This window comes from Leucopleurus acutus, assembly GCF_964270905.1.
Source record: "Leucopleurus acutus genome assembly, chromosome: 14".
Lineage (NCBI taxonomy): Eukaryota > Metazoa > Chordata > Mammalia > Artiodactyla > Delphinidae > Leucopleurus > Leucopleurus acutus.
The window spans coordinates 36,395,439-36,412,331 of NC_139156.1; the positions used below are offsets into that span (position 1 = coordinate 36,395,439).

The following is a 16,893-nucleotide window of genomic DNA, read 5'->3' on the forward strand; positions in this document are numbered from 1 at the left end:
GGGAAAAATTTAAGAAACCAAAGAAAGCAGGCAAAATACATAGAAGAAAAAGTATGATTGTTACCAACCATTTCGTTTTGTTGCTTCAAACAATGCTCTCTGCCTTCAGCATATTTTTTCATCTCTTTGTTTCGTAGATTCTCAGCTTCTTTTGCTTGAGTGAGAAGCATCATTTTTTCTTCTAACCATTTTTTTCTATCAGCTTTATATTTCTGTTCAGATTCCTATATGTATACATAGCATAAGTAACTATCATATGCTTCAAAAGCAATTAATAAATCTGTATTTACAACATTTCCATGTAATCCAGCACTTTTCATTTCACCTCTTCAAAAAGTTAAAAACAAGTGTTTTTCTTTAAATAATGACAAGATTTGAGTTTATTTCAGATTATCAAAAGAACATTGTTGGTTTTCTTTCCTAAATAGTTATTTCGTTTATAAACTTTACTTTGCTATAAAGTGCATTTGAGGACTTTCCATCATCAGTGAGCTTAAGAAGAAGACACAATTGAAATTTCTGAAAGAGTTACAGAGAACCAAGCCTTCTTAAATGCCAGATTAAAAAAAAAAAATTGACTTACGGTAGTCATTTCTAATTGTATGGTTCCAGAAATAAAATTTTCCTGGGTATACAGGATGCCAAATAAAGAATAACTTGTGCAACAGGGCAAACATTTATTAGTTTAAGGAACAGCTGGACAGAAAATATAGTTGATCAGTAAATTTCAAAGAGGTTTCCATAGATCCTTTGGGTTCAAAAATGTCTAATTTATACATTCAAGTAAAACTTCATTTGAAACAAAAACAGTAATACCACATTAAAAGCTATGTATTTAAAAATCCCATTTATTATCTAAGATATGTGATCACATTATTTTAGAACAATGTAGAACATACTGGTATTCCTTAATATGAACATTCTCAATGTAATTAATGTTATTTTTTTTCATAATTAATGGAATGGAAAGGGTAAATTCTAAAGTATATAATTAATAGTTACAAAAGAAAGTAACTGATTTCTTTTGTATTTGTTCAGTATCTGATTATATACAGCCTGAATTTAAGAAAATAATCTAGATGCAGTCTTTTCAAAATCACTGTTATGTTTTCTTCAATCCCAAAACTACAGTTGGATTGCAACTTCTAATAAATAAAATGTACAAAATTGTACGTAGTATTTTTAAGTCCCATTAAAAAAATATTTCCCCCATATGTTGTATTCTACACATAGTGTGTGAAAGCTAAACATGGAAAAACATATAAACACAAAACAGAATATCTTCTCTGTAGTAGTATAGTTTCAAATGTATTCCAGTGTTCAGACATTCAACTCTATTCTTTTCCAGTTTAATAATTAAATTTACAATAATCAAAATAATTTTCCTAATAGTCATCTTCTCCCCAGCAGTATTTGATGAGTTAGAAGTTTAAAGCGTAGAAAATAGGTACAAAGACATAAGAAGTGATGATTTAAAAATTAAATATGTAAAACTGAAGACCCAACCACTGCACTTTCATTGGCACTTACTTAGCAGCTTGTATCTTGGGAATTTCTTCCCTGTGTCACTTGAGTGTATACTGAAAAATTATATATTAACATTTCCCAGCTATTGGTTCATCCATATCTAAATTAATTATAAAATATTTACTAAATTATCCTTTTATGAGAAATATAATGCATATATATAAAGATACAATTACATATATAGATAAAAATCATACCTGTAACTCATCTTGAAGCTTACTGAGCTTTATATTAAGTACATCTGTGTTATCCTCAAGTTCTTTATTTGACCTTTGATTGCTTTTGGTTTCCAAATCTTTGCATTTTTCCTTCCATTTTTCCAATTCTGATTTGAAAACATAAAATTATTTTTAAAGTACATGCAAAAGTTATACCACATAGAGCTACATGTGGCATGGGATACAGACAAGAATCAGCAGAGCCCAGAAGCAGAAGTACACAGACCAAGATAGAACCGAGACCCTTCTAAGAGCTTACGAAATTCTTAGAGAAGAACTACAAAAACCTCTCAATAACCCACTGAATAGTGTTCTGACTATACAGTATAAATGCATGCCAATATACAGGAAACTTCATGTTCTCAAAAATTAAAAACAAAAACAACCGGCTGATGGTATTCTGAAGGATACAGTCAGAGTATTTATTGAGATAAACATAGAAGATGATACCAGTTGCTATACAGAGGTGAAACTCAGTTGAAAGTTTATTCTTAACATCTGGGGAACACTGCAAGCTATCATCCAGGTATTATGAAAGTGTCCTTATTCCTTCTCTGACTTAGGTACAATTTTCATCATAATGAAAAATGACAAGGGACAGGATGTTCCAAAAACACACCAAATACTTTTTCATTATGAATTATTATAAACACTGAACTATGTTTAAAAAGGAAAGAAATCTAGGAAAATAAAGAAAATGAAAGTATGCTTTGAGATATTTAAGCAATCTTGTTTCACCTGTGGCCAGTCTTTCAGTTTCCTTTAATTTAGCCTCAAGCACTTGATCCTGTTCTACTTGAGTTTGTTCTTGTTCTTCTAGGGTCATTCGCATGTCTTCAATTATTTTCTCTTTAACGCTTAGATCTAAAAATTTGGAAAGAACATTTCAGAAATTACTAACATCTACATCTAGATATCCAATTTTTCCTTTGAGTTCTTCTAAAATTAAAATACACTTTTATTAACTATAATAGAATATGAGTTCCAAATAGAAACTTTGTCCTGTTCACTGCTATATTTTCAATGTCTAGAACAGTACTGGCATATATGAAGGATCAACTAAATAACTGATGTACAGATGGATGCTTGGATGAATGCAAGAATAAATGGATGGAAAAGGAACTTTTTCAGATAAAACTAACAATTTTCAATATAATTAAACTATTAATAAAAATAATAAAAACTATTATTTTACTGTACTTTGCTTTATTGTGCTTCACATATACTGTGTTTTTTACAAATTGAAGGTTTGTGGCAACCCTGCATTAAGCAAGTCTATCAGTGCCATTTTCTAACAGCATTTGCTCACTTCCTGCCTCTGTATCACATTTTAGTAATTCTTGCAATAATTCAAACTGTTTCATTATTGTTGTATTTGTTACAGTGATCTATGATCACTGATCTTTACGTTACTCCTGTGATTGTTTTGGGACACTATGAACTACACCCATGTAAGACAGCAAGCTTAATCCATAAACAGTGTGTGTGCTGTGACTGCTCCAATGACCAGCTGTGCCCCATCTCTCCCTCTCCTCTGGCCTCCCTGTTTCCTGAGACACAACAATACTGAAATTAGTCTAATTAGTAACACTACAGTGACCTCTAAGCATTCAAGTGAAAGGAAGAGTCACATGTCTCTCACTTTGAATCAAAAGCTAGAAATGAAAGGATTAAGCTAAGTTTAGTAAGGAAGGCATGTCAAAAGCCTGACTGGCCAAAAGCTAGCCCTCTTGCACCGAACAGCCAAGTTGTGAATGCAAAGTAAAGCTCCTGAAGAGACTTTAAAGTGCTACTCTAGTGAATACTCAAATGACAAGAAAGCAAAACAGACTTATTGCTGATATGGAGAAAGTTTCAGTGGTCTAGATAGAAGATCAAAACCAACCACAACATCCCCTTAAGCCACAGCCTACTCTAGAGCAAGGCCCTAATTCTCTCCAATTCTGCGAAGGCTGAGAGAGGTAAGGAAGCTGCAGAAAAAAAGTTTCAAGCTAGCAGAGGTTAATTCATGAGGTTTAAGGAAAGAAGCTGTCTTCAAAACATAACAGTGCAAGGTGAAGCAGCCAAGTGCTAATGTAGAAGCTGCAGCAAGTTATCCAGAAGATGTGACTGAACTGCTGGAATTTCATGACAAAACCTGAACAGACGACGAGTTGCTTCTTATGGATGAACAAGGAAAGTGGTTTCTTGAGACGGAATCTACTCCTGGTGAAGACTGTTGAAATGACAACAAAGGATTCAGAATATAGCATAAACTGAGTTGATGAAGCAGTGGCAGAGTCTGAGAGGCCTGACTCCAATTTTGAAAGAAATTCTACTGTGGGTAAAATGCTATAAAGCAGTGCACGCTACAGAGAAATTGTTCACGAAAGGAAGAGTCAACTGATGCGGCAAATCTCCTCGTTGTCTTACTTTAAGAAACTGCCGCAGCCACCCCAACCTTCAGCCACCACCACCCTGATCAGCCAGCAGCCTTCAGCATCGAGGCCAGGTCCTTCCTCCACCAGCAAAAAGATTACAACTCCCTGAAGGCTCAGGTGATGGTTAGCATTTTTTAGCAATAAAGTATGTTTTCATTAGGTATGAGCACTGTTTTTTTAGACATAATACTATTGCACACTTAACAGACCACAATATAGTGTGAACATAACTTTTATGCACTGGAAAACCAAAAAAAAAATTGTGCAACTTATTTCACTATGACCTGCACTTTATTGTGGTGGTCTGGAACCGAACATGAAACATCTCTGAGGTATGCCCGTACTAATAACAGAGATCTTGGGATTTAGAAAAAACATTATTTGTCAAAACACTTACTTTTAGTGTTAATATTCTCAAACCAAAACTAAAACTTTTACCTCCTAAAAACAATAAATTCTCAATCCCAAATTTAAATCTCAAGTAATTATTTTTTCTAGAAAAATTTTCAAAGCCAAATATTTACTCCTATTGTTTTTAAAACCAACTCATCAGGAATAACTGTATTATTATAACCTTACCAAAACTGTTTCTGGCCCTTGAAAAATGACTACAATAATGGCTTATAAACAATTCTATTCTAATCCTGCTTGATAGAAAGAGATAAGGAGGAAAGATTGGTTTGTCATCTCTGGTGATAGACACATAGTAGCAGGGCTCACTTCTGACACCTCTCACCAAGATTGCTATGAATGTCAGAGGTGATGAATCTATAAATGCATAGCTCAAACTCAGGGCACTAAAAGTGACAAAAAAAATGACACAAATATCAAAAGACGGCTCCCTTAAAAATGCTTAATATAAAGTAAGCTTAAAACAAAACAGTGAGAAAAAATTTTAACGAGTAATTTTCAGTCTTTCTGTTCAGTGATGTAAGCTGCCAGGAGAGCTAATGAAACAGAATTCCTCTTTAGGATTGAAGGAGTACTGGTATTCTATCTAAAACTTTTTCTTTCAAAAAGCATGATTTGCAAATATATTCAGATTATACAATTAATTATAATTTTATTCAAAGAATCTGTTCCTTTTACACCCTATCTATTGCTCTAAATTGGAGGGCTCAAAAGAAGGAGTTTAAGTATCTAGATAGCAATCAGTAAGGCCCCAGGACACCAATGTTAACTTCGCTAGTGGCTATCCACCTATTATTTGAAAGGTAGGAACAGTAAAAGAAACAAGAGCATTCTTATATCAGTCACTGCCTCCAATAACTTACATTTTATCTCAGGAAAGAATCCAGAAATATGCAACAAATAAAACAGAAAATAAAGCAACATAAAGACAGGAATGAGATATCTCATCAAAGCTATCTAAAGATATCTATGAACTATCATGGCTAAATAAATGCCTGGCAAATGAACAAGCAATCAAATGTTTAACATTCAGGGGAGAGGATCACTGAAAGCTATATAAAGAAATGACACACAAATGTCATGTAAAACTCTGCATTAGAAACACTCAGTGACTGGGAATTCCCTGGCGGTCCAGTGGTTAGGACACGGCACTCTCACTGCCAGGGCCCCAGGTTCGATCCCTGGTTGGGGAACTAAGATCCCGCAAGCCGCCCGGCGTGGCCAAAAACAAAAAAAAATACTCAGTGATAGTTCAAATGTACTTTAGAATACCAGTATACCAGACGTACACAAGTACAAAAGATTGAGACCATGTGATACCTTGTTTCACTTATCACACTGGCTGTAAGTTCAAAGTGTGATAACACCTAATACTGGCAAAAATGTGCGGAAATGGGCACTCTATACACTATTATTGAAAATATAAACTGGCATAATGACTTTGGGGAGCAGTTTAGCAATATTCATCAAAATTTTAAACACAACATGTGGGCCAACAATTACACTGCTAGGAATTTCCCATACAAATATATTTACATGTGTGCCCAAAGACTTTTATACAAATATATTCATGTTAATGTCTGTAACAAAAAATAATGTCTGAAATAACCAAAAAAATTTTTTGTTAATAAAAGGGGTCATATTACTGGAGAGTAGATTAGAAGATATGTTGATTGTTACTCCCTGTGAATATGACCTTACTTGGAAACAGAGGCTTTGCAAATGTAATCAAGTTAAGAATAAGGTCATACTGGATAGAGTAGGCCCTAAATCCAATATGACTGGTATCCTTATAAGAGGGAAATTTGGACAGAGACAGATAGAGTGAAGACACAGACACATTCAGAGGGAAGATGTCCATGTTAAGACAGAGGCAGAGATTGGAGTTATCTCAGAAGTGTGAATGCGGAGTGATTGCTAATGGGTGCAGGGTTTCTTTCTAGGGTGATGAAAATGTTCTGGAATTAGATAGTGGTAGTGGTTGTACGAGCTTGTGAATTTACTAAAATCCACCATACTGTACACTTTTAAAGGGTAAATTTTATGGTATCTATATCTCCATTTTAAAAAATTAATAAGATAGCTAAGTGAATGGCATTCAGTATTTAAATAGAAATGTAGAAGCCAGGGAAAGCCTTAAGAGCTAAAAATGCACTTTTTTTTTGTCAGGGAATGTCTCATACATACTTAAAATCACAAGAGTGAATGAAGTCTCAAGAGAGAAAACACAAAGAAAAAAAATGATGATGGCTTAATCAGGAAATCTGTCAAAGTGGCTGAGGCTCATTCTGAGAGAAAGGCAGTAACCCTAAGAATAGATCACAAAAGCCGAGGTAAGAGTTTCAAAAGGGGGCAAGCTACGCCTTACCTTTATGTTTAGTAAAAATATGCTCATACACAATAAATACTACTTAAAAAATGAAAATGAAAGAAAGTGAGTAGACAATAATTCAAAATAATTAAAAAATAAAGGAAAGATTGCAAAAAGCTAAAAGATTTGAAAATATGTAGGTTACAAGTGATCTGGGTGAAAGTTTAAAGAGCATGGAGAAGATGGAAGATTAAAAGTACTCAAAATGGGCCTATGCCACACGTCTCAATATCTGGCAAAGAAAGAAAAAATTAAAATACGATAAAAACTATATCCTGGTCCAAAGAATGTTTTTCAGAGTATCTATTCACATCCAACAATGACAAAGCAGCCAAAGTAAAGGGAAACTCCAAAAAGATTACGGAAATAGGAGATATTAGAGGACAGTGGCCTAAAAAGGTAGGAGAAAATAGGACTGTGTGCAGAGATATATTTTCACATCAAAGTTACTGATCTAAGTGAACCCCACAAAAGTCCAAGTCATCCAAATAAGTAATAATCTTGTTGTCTTACACCTGCTCTTTAGTTGGCCAAGTACAAATGGCATGAATTAGTGAAGACAGTCTGGAACTTAAGACTGAAACAGACATGGGTTCAAATCCCAGCTCTACTACTCACACAACTAAGAAGTTAAGGGGTGACTGATGGGAAGCAGAGGAATCTGCATAATTTTATGAACAGAAATCTGTACATATCATCTACAAAGATAATTTTGTAATATTTCAAATAAAAAAATCAATCCAAATTGATAAAAAAAATTTAGCACATACAATTTCAATCTAAAGTATTAGTTTTTAAAAACATTTTAAAAATATTTTTTAATTTTAAAGATATTTTATTTGAAGTATAACCTTTATATTATTTTGACTAGAAATCCATTCCATTCATTGTGACCTATGTAACTTTAATTTTATTTTTCACAAAATACTGGCCATTATCTAGAAATCAATGTTGCTTTGACTGAATATTTCTTTTTTTTTGCGGTATGCGGGCCTCTCACTGTTGTGGCCTCTCCCGTTGTGGAGCACAGGCTCTGGACGCGCAAGCTCAGCAGACATGGCCCACGGGCCCAGCCGCTCCGTGGCATGTGGGATCCTCCCAGACCGGGGCACAAACCTGTGTCCCCTGCATCGGCAGGCGGACTCTCAACCACTGCGCCACCAGGGAAGCCCTGACTGAATATTTCTTAATGTTTTACTTCTCCAAGGATAAACTTTATGGTGGTAAGTTACTCTTTAGAATCAATGCTTTTCTCTTTTAATAAAGTTACATCTTATGTTACCCTTCTTTAACTTTACAATTTTCAAAGGAAAATATTAAACCAATTGTTATTTTAACTACTTATTTTGCAGTCATTTTAGTACTGGAAGTAGAGGTTTGTTTCTGACCTTTGCACACTCTCTCATACTGCTGTATAGATTCTTCCACTTTATGATTACTTAACTGCTCCTGCAAAATAAAAGAATATGAATTAAATGCAAATGTAACTTAACTACAGCCCATTATTTAATAGTGGGACTTGAAAACAGGGCTTAATATTAAGTTTGAAATCTGTCTCCTAGAAGGCTGACTAATAGTCTCCAGCTCCCAAGTTTGTTTCACCTCAGAGAAAAGGGCAGGGTGAGAGTGGTAATAAGAAAAAAAACAAGACCCCCAAACTTTAAACCTTTAATCTACCCCAAAAATGCCAAATCCTCTTCTTCGCTCAACATTTCAAGCTAGCATGTATGTTCTCTTACACAACACAAAAAGCATAAAGAGAGAGAAATGAAAGTTTACTATGTATTTAATGTGGGAGGGACAAAGAAAACCATAAATAAATTCCTTAACAGTAAACTCAAAATGCAGAAAAAATAGAATCCCCACATGCCATACAAGTAAAAAGTAGCTGGGAGGTTTGAAAAGGACGCAAGGTTAATTTCTGGGCACTGGAAATCCTTCAATTCTAGTTTTAACCTGCCAGGTAATCCAACCTTCACTCCTCTCATCTAACTTCAGCAATATCTTCTCATTTTATAAGTTTTAGAATAATCATTACAGAACCTGGAAATCTCTGAATACTATTATGAAATCAGCTGGAGATGGAAAGACGGTGAAGAGACAAAGAATGAAGGAGGAAAATGATGGAGAACGATGGACAGAGACGGAAACAGATGGAGAACGAAGGAGGTGGACTGAGGGACGGATGGGGACAGAAAAAGACGAAGAATGACAGAGGTGGACAGACGGGGAGGGAAACAGACGGAGAGCGACGGAGGTGGAAGGAAGGGGACGGAAACAGACAGAGAACCACGGAGGTGCTCGGGCAGTGATGGAAAGAACTTATCAATAGATGGTGTCTGGCTACATAGGGGTGCACTGTAACAGGTTTTCAATCTGTTTTGAAACCTCACCATACCATTGGGTTGACACTGAAATCATCTGTTATCACCAAGTACTCATAGCTGTTCCCCAAAGTCCCCTAAGGTGTTGGAATCGTGAAATAATTGTCTTCCTGAAAGTAGGATTTTTTTTTAACTAACAAATTTATTTATTTTTGGTTGCACTGGGTCTTCGTTGCTGCGCGCGGGCTTTCTCTAGTTGTGGCGAGCGGGGGCTACTCTTCCTTGCAGTGCGCGGGCTTCTCATTGCGGTGGCTTCTCCTGTTGTGGAGCACGGGCTCTGCTACTCCACAGTATGTGGGATCTTACTGGATCCTTAAGTCCCTAGGATTTTTTTAACAGCTTATTTTCCTAAAAGCTTCTAAAAAGTCTCCTGAAAACACCATGACTCTTGTTCTGTGGGTGTAGGGGAACATGCAGGCAGACTAGGAGACAGTCCCCCCGAAACCCTGCTCCCGAGGACTGGAAATCTCCCTAAACCTTGGGACGTCCTACTGCAGTGACAGATGGAGAGAGGGTTGGTCTGAGACCCAGAAGCAGGGGTTTGCGGAGTTGGCTCCACAGAGGAGAGGGTGTGGTGCTTGGGAGCCGCAGCCCACACTTTGCAGCCACCTGCTGTCCAGACGGTGCCCAGGATACCGAAATCCAGGGTGGGTGGGGAGGCCTCGAACTCGGGCACTGCGGGCAGGGCTCCCCAGCTAACCCTGACCCTGGCAGAGCTGGGGCTCCAGGACCCTTCCCTGACCGCAAATGCAAACGCACCTCTGCTGCAACCCCAGCAGTGCTGCGCACCCTGACCAGACAACTGGGCTGGGTTTACCACCTGAGAGTTCTCACTAAGTTGTGACAAAACAAAACATTTTTAAGGCAGGATAAGGAAAAAAAAAAATTTTTTTTTTCAAATATAAAGTTCTCTCTGTGCCCACCCCCTACCCCACTTTAGTGTGCATTATGCATCTGCATTAACCCTTCCTTAGAAGACACAGGAATGCCTGCTGGATCGTAAAGAGCTATTTTCTCCTGGTGCCAGCAGGATAACGCTTTAGGAGATAACCTTCCTGCTTATGGTGAAAGGGGCCATGACTACCCACAACTCCCTTTGTACTGCAGATCTGGATTGTGTAAACTGTCAACAATATACCACTGGATGTATAACCCTTTGTCTCAAAAGGTATGTAAACCCTGCTTTGACCTCTAATGGGTAGAACAGTCTTAAGAGCTTTCTGAAAGACTGTCTCCCAGGTTACAATCCTCAGATTGGCTCAAATAAAACTATCCATTTCTTACTTAAAAAAAAAACAAAAAAGAACTGATACATTTAATTAAACACTAAAATATACCAACAGAATCTACTAAAATCACCTTTAAAAACAAAACTGTTACCTTAAGTTGCTGAATGGTTCGCTGTTTCATATCTATTTCCTGAGAACACTGGTTTTTCTTTTTCTCCAGTTCATTAATTTTAATCCTCAACAATTTCTCCTCATCACGCATTACAGATACCTACAAAGTAATAAATCAAATTAAATATTTCTAGAAATACTAATTGCTTTTTGTTTAAGATTCATGGCCACTTGTTCAAAGATTCATGTCCTTTAAATCACATGAGAAAAATTACAGATTCTAACATACATGATATGGCTTCAAATTATCAGAAAATTTCTTGATGATATGGCTTCAGATTATCAGAAAATTTCCTGATACTCCAAGGGAGATACATATGAAGAGGCCATTTTCTTTTTACAATATTTTAAGACTCTCAAACCCTGTAAGTGCTCTCAAAAAAGAAACAACATAGACTCTTGCATGCAACAGCAAAATCATTATCATGGAAAAATCAATAGAGATACTCTAGGGGAAAAACACTGGCTCAGATTTCCAAGATCTATTAAGTAATGTGATCCAGTAATATAAGAAATACTTCAAAAGCTAATACTGGCACATAGAGAATGAAAATGGAACAATTACAAGATCAAAAGGTACCCATGCAAGTGAAGGTCAATTGATTTTTGGTATTACTGGTAATTTAATTCTATAAACCTATTAAAGAAATAAAAAAGCATTATGATTAGTATGCAAATCTTAGAGGAGAGGAGGAGAGAGGAGGGGAAAGGGAAGGGGACGGGAGGAGAGATAGCAGGTAATCTATGTACGCCTTTAGTTCAATTTCCATGATACCAATCCTAGAGACCTCAAAAACTGAAGGAAGTTAATTGAACAAAGTTCCCCTTCATAAAAAGCATGGTATCTCCAAGCTTTTTATAATAATAAAATAATAAAAATAAATAATAATAAAATAATAGTTCTGAGGGATTTGGTTTCAGGTGATTTTTACACTTCTTTTTAGGCTTTTTGTATATTCCAAATTTACTACAATAAATATTCCTTTTATAATCATACATTAATAATATTTACTTTTATTGGCTTATTTTGTTCAAAAATATGGGACTTCCAGTAATAAACAGCACCTTCATCAATTTTACAGATATAAACTGTCTGCCAATAAAGTACAGAAACTACGTGTTGCACCAAGATGCACATAAGGACTGCTTCAGTTTCCATCCTGGCTCTAACATTTACTGGCCAAGTGAACTTGGACAAGTTCTCTCTCAATGCCTACTTCCTTAGTCATAAAATGGAAGTTAAAAAAATGCCTATCGCTAATATTTGTGTGAAAATTAAATGAGATGATACATGTAAACTCAGAACAACCAATCCAGACTAAGCTTCTATTATTATTAGCATTGACATCATACATTGTTTATTTTGAAAAACAGAAAACACTATTAATACCCACCCTTAGAGGAATGTTAAATAGTCATCTATACAATAAAACATTACGTAAAAAGAAATATCTAAATTCTGCTATAAAAAAATCTTAAAATTATATTTTTAAAGGAATTATTTATATATAGTTGATCCCATTTATAAAAATAAAACCATACAAGCACTATTTACATATATTTATTATGTAAAATGCATATAAAAAGATCTAAAAGAACACAGAAGGACTGTCAAGAGTGGTCATATTTAAGAAGAGAGAAATGAGACTGGGGAGAAGGCTTTCACTTTTACCTTCATTTCTTAAAAAATATTTCCTGGGCTTCCCTGGTGGTTCAGTGGCTAAGAAGCCGCCTGCCAATGCAGGGGACACAGGTTCGAGCCCTGGTCCAGGAAGATCCCACATGCCGTGGAGCAACTAAGCCTGTGTGCTACTTTGCGCTCTAGAGCCCGCGAGCCATGACTCCTGAGCCCGTGAGCCACAGCTCCTGAAGCCTGCGTGCCTAGAGCCCATGCTCTGCAACAAGAGAAGCCACCGCAATGAGAAGCCTGAGCACCGCAACAGAGAGTAGCCCCTGCTCGCTGCAACTAGAGAAAGCCTGCGTGCAGCAAGGAAGACCCAACGCAGCCAAAAATACATAAATTAATTTTTTTAAAATTTCCTAATAATGTATTATAATGAAAAGGTTTTAATTGGAAAAAGAAGCCATTTTTAAAGAACTGAGTAACTAGCTCCATATGAACACAAGTCAATTATACCATGTTTGATAATGCTTACTGATCATCATGGTGTTAAGAAATAGTATCTTAAACCAGGAAGTTTCTATACTCCAAGAATCTTTAGCCAGGATATCACTTAACAGAAATAAACAACCTATATTACAACAATCTAAAACAAAAAAACATTTTAAGAGGACGTCCCTGGTGGTGCAGTGGTTAAGAATAAGCCTGCCAATGCAGGGGACACGGGTTCGATCCCTGGTCTGGGAAGATCCCACATGCTGCAGAACAACTAAGCCCGTGTGCCACAACTACTGAGCCTGCGCTCTAGAGCCCGTGAGCCACAACTACTGAGCCCGCGTGCCTAGAGCCCGAGCTCTGCAACAAGAGAAGCCACTGCAATGAGAAGCCCACGTACCGCAACGAACAGTAGCCCTCGCTCACCACAACTAGAGAGAAAGCCCGTGCGCAGCAATAAAGACCCAACACAGCCAAAAAAAAAAATTTTTTTTTAAATAGATCAGAAAAGACAAAGGAATGGTGTTCTAGCCTATCCTGTAGTAAAGTCAAGAGAGGCAGACCAGATCTCACAATCAGTAATTCAAAATCAAACTACATAGGCCTTGCTCATACATTACATTTGATAGAAATGAGGAAAATGTATGAAGGCTTAAATACAGCCTAATGGTTATTTCCTTATTTGTTTTGTTGAGGATACTATGAACAACATGTGGACTGATAATAGGAATGTAAATCCAAAGTTCCCTCTGGACTACTTAGCTAAGTGAAAGGAACCTAACAAAAGGCAATAAGGTGCATAGGGCTAGGACTGCAGTTTATATTTTGGAGTAATTTAATCCATTTACCTGTCATTTGCCCAGAATTTATAAAGCTTTCAAGCCTGTCTACCACCTATAGAAACTCTAGTCTTGATCCTGAGGTGTTAAAACCGAAATGTCATTCGAAATTTATTTTACAAGTTCAGAATCTACACTAGATACAAAGGTAAGTAATTTATATCCAATGAGGGGAGAAACAAAGGCTGCCCTGGCCAAAATTACATTCCTAGAAAGCAAACAATTCAGGCTTCTGAATGACAAACAAGTGCTTTTCCAAATTATGATTTTTAACTTGCTGATCTGACTAAAAATTTTCCGATGCCTAATTACAGTTTAGGTCGTCTTTACTGTCTTACATTTCTAATCTAGTCCACTTTGAAATACTTGTTGTGTGGCCTGGAAACTTTCTGTGTATAATTATCAGAAACAACATATATTTTTGCATTTTATCTATGGTGGTATTTTTTGGATTTTTCTTCCATTAATCAAAAATTGTATAACTAAATACAATAGAATAGATAACTATAGAAGAGATAACTAAACTGTATAGTCACACATGGAGTATTACACAGCAGTGAAAGTGATTAATTATAACCATAAATAAATGTCAGGAATATGATGTGAAAATGCTCAGAACACGATATAATGTTTAGAGATAAAAAAACAAATATGATTTAACTTATATTTTTAAAAGATTAAAAAAAGATAAGCACAAAACATTCATTACAGTAACCTCAGTGGGGGTAGGAAACAGAGAAAATTGATGAGACCCACAAGCATTTGTTGTATCAATATTCTTCAGACCTTACACATTTAAGTATTCTTTTGTAACTAACTCAAGGTAAAGAAAAATATTTAAAATTACTTCAGCTTTTTAAAAAAGTCTAATTATGATTCAAAATCCAACAGTCATAAAAGAAAAATAAGTTGCTCCAAGGCAAAAAAAAAGAACATAATCAAAATGAAGAAAAATGGCAATGTGGGGGAGAGATAGGGGGATATCTATAATTAATATCCTTCAAAAGTTAATTTCCAGAAAATATACAAATCAATTTTCACTGCAAAGTAAAGGAGCTGCTACAGTGGAGGATTACTGGACTGAATGTCAACATTATGACGCAGAAAAAAAAATATATATATATGTGTCATCTTGGGCATGTTACTTAACTTCTTGTCTCATGTGTAAAATGAGATAGTAGTAGTATTGTTGGGAAATTATGTGAGATAGTATATGTAATGTAGAGCACTTAGAATGGTCTATGGTTCAACCAAAGACTATATATGTGTTTGCTTTCTTCATGGTATTTTATTGTGTATATGCAATATAATTAATTAAGCTAGTTTCCCATTGATCAATGTATAGCATTTTCAATTCCTCTGCTATTCCAATGTTGTTGTCAATATCCTTACATATCCATTACCACTGGCAAAAAACAAACAAACAAACAAAAAGATAGTCTCCTTATTTTTCTCCTAAAAGATTAGCTTTTCATATTTAGATTTTCATTATGCTTATGGTTGCTTGATTTTTGTATTTGGTTTGTATTAGAAATCTATGACTATTCCCACTGCCACCCTTAAGTAAAATAAATCACCCTTAAATTAAAAAAAAAGTTAATTTCCTAAGTATGTAACAAGCTCCCACAAAGCAATAATAAAAAGAAAAACAATAACCCAAACTAAAATACAAAGAATATGAATATACAGACCACAGGAAAAAAAAATAGAAATGAATTTTAAACCAAAAAATGTTCACTCATAATTAGAGATATGCAAGTTAGAATTACAGTTGAGGTACACTATTTACATGTCAAATTAGCAAATATCAAAAAAAAAAATGATGGGGGCTTCCCTGGTGGCGCAGTGGTTGAGAGTCTGCCTGCCGATGCAGGAGACGTGCGGGTTCGTGCCCCGATCCGGGAAGATCCCACATGCCGCGGAGCGGCTGGGCCCGTGCGCCATGGCCGCTGAGCCTGCGCGTCCAGAGCCTGTGCTCCGCGATGGGAGAGGCTGCAGCGGTGAGAGGCCCGAGTACCGCAAAAAAACAAAAACAAAACAAACAACAAAAAAAAGATAAAATACTACTTTGTGGATAAGTATAGAGAAAAGTACTCTCTTGTTCTCATACATTAGTTCTGGTGAGTAAACTAGCATAATCTCTAAAAAGCATAATAAATATCAAAATTACAAATGTACAAACCAATGACCCATAAATTCCACTTTTAGGAATTTATACCAGAGGAAGACTTGCAAATGTTCAAAATGGCATCACTGCATGATTAACAGAAGACTGGAAATTACCTTAATTGTCCAACAATACGGGGCTGATTAATGGTAAATAAATGTTCAGAGTCATAAAAAAGAAAAAAGCTCATTTGGAGACTCTTTATATCCTGAGATGGAAATATTGAGAGAAGAAAACCAAGCTTCACATAGTGTTTATAGGATGTTTCCATTTTTTATAGGAAGAGAAGGAAGGAAAAACAGAGGGAGGAGGGAGAAGTGAAGAGAAAAAAAAATAGTTGGTAACATCTGACACCTTGGAGGGAAACTTGATGGCTGGGAGGCCGTTTTTTCCCTCACTATACATATTTTCATATATTTTAAATTTGGAATCATGTGATTATATTTCCTATTTTTAAATCAAATTATAATAAAAACTTGTTACAATTGCACTACATACTCTCCTAAATACTATCTGCAAACAAAAGTTTGCTATTTACTTTTCAGGGGGGACTTGAACTTAGCAGCCCTTAAAAGAAAAAAAAAGGTTCTAATCTTACATAAGGCACATATTTTTCTTAATATTAGACCTCCTTCAGTTTGTTTAATCTGACTAAATTTTCTTTTGTGAAATAACTTTTCTCTTCATTTAAGAAAAATTATGGAGTTGACAAATGTTCTGGTCAATACTAAACTTAGTGTCTAAACTTGATATATAAGGGAAACAATCTTTATCATTTAAATTGGCCGCACACTTTTTCAAATAAACTACCTCTTTCTGTACTTGCTCAATCTGCTTTTTGGCATCCGCCAGTTTCTCTTTCAGCTCAGCATAATCTTCTTCCTTCTTCTGAAGATCTGCTTTCAGATTCTGGGTAAGAGCAGCACTTGCAGAGAGCTCCTCTTTCAACCTAAAAAAAAAATCACTTATCTATAGTGACATATCACTAATCGCTTAGAATCATATGCGTGAGCTACTAATAATATACAAAATTAGATCTT

General features: G+C 35.7%; 1 protein-coding gene across 3 annotated transcripts in view; it reads right to left on the reverse strand.

Moving 5' to 3' along the window:
* The window catches only part of KIF20B (kinesin family member 20B), a 74,312-nt gene that overhangs the window by 15,740 nt on the left and 41,679 nt on the right, over positions 1-16,893 (reverse strand). For all 3 annotated transcript variants that reach the window (XM_082854674.1, XM_082854673.1, XM_082854675.1), the window contains exons 20-25: positions 16,664-16,802; positions 10,712-10,831; positions 8,336-8,396; positions 2,484-2,609; positions 1,725-1,852; positions 69-224 (exon numbers count right to left, since the gene is read on the reverse strand). In XM_082854674.1, coding sequence (XP_082710800.1) covers positions 69-224; positions 1,725-1,852; positions 2,484-2,609; positions 8,336-8,396; positions 10,712-10,831; positions 16,664-16,802 — 730 coding nt within the window. The remainder of the gene's footprint in view (positions 1-68; positions 225-1,724; positions 1,853-2,483; positions 2,610-8,335; positions 8,397-10,711; positions 10,832-16,663; positions 16,803-16,893) is intronic.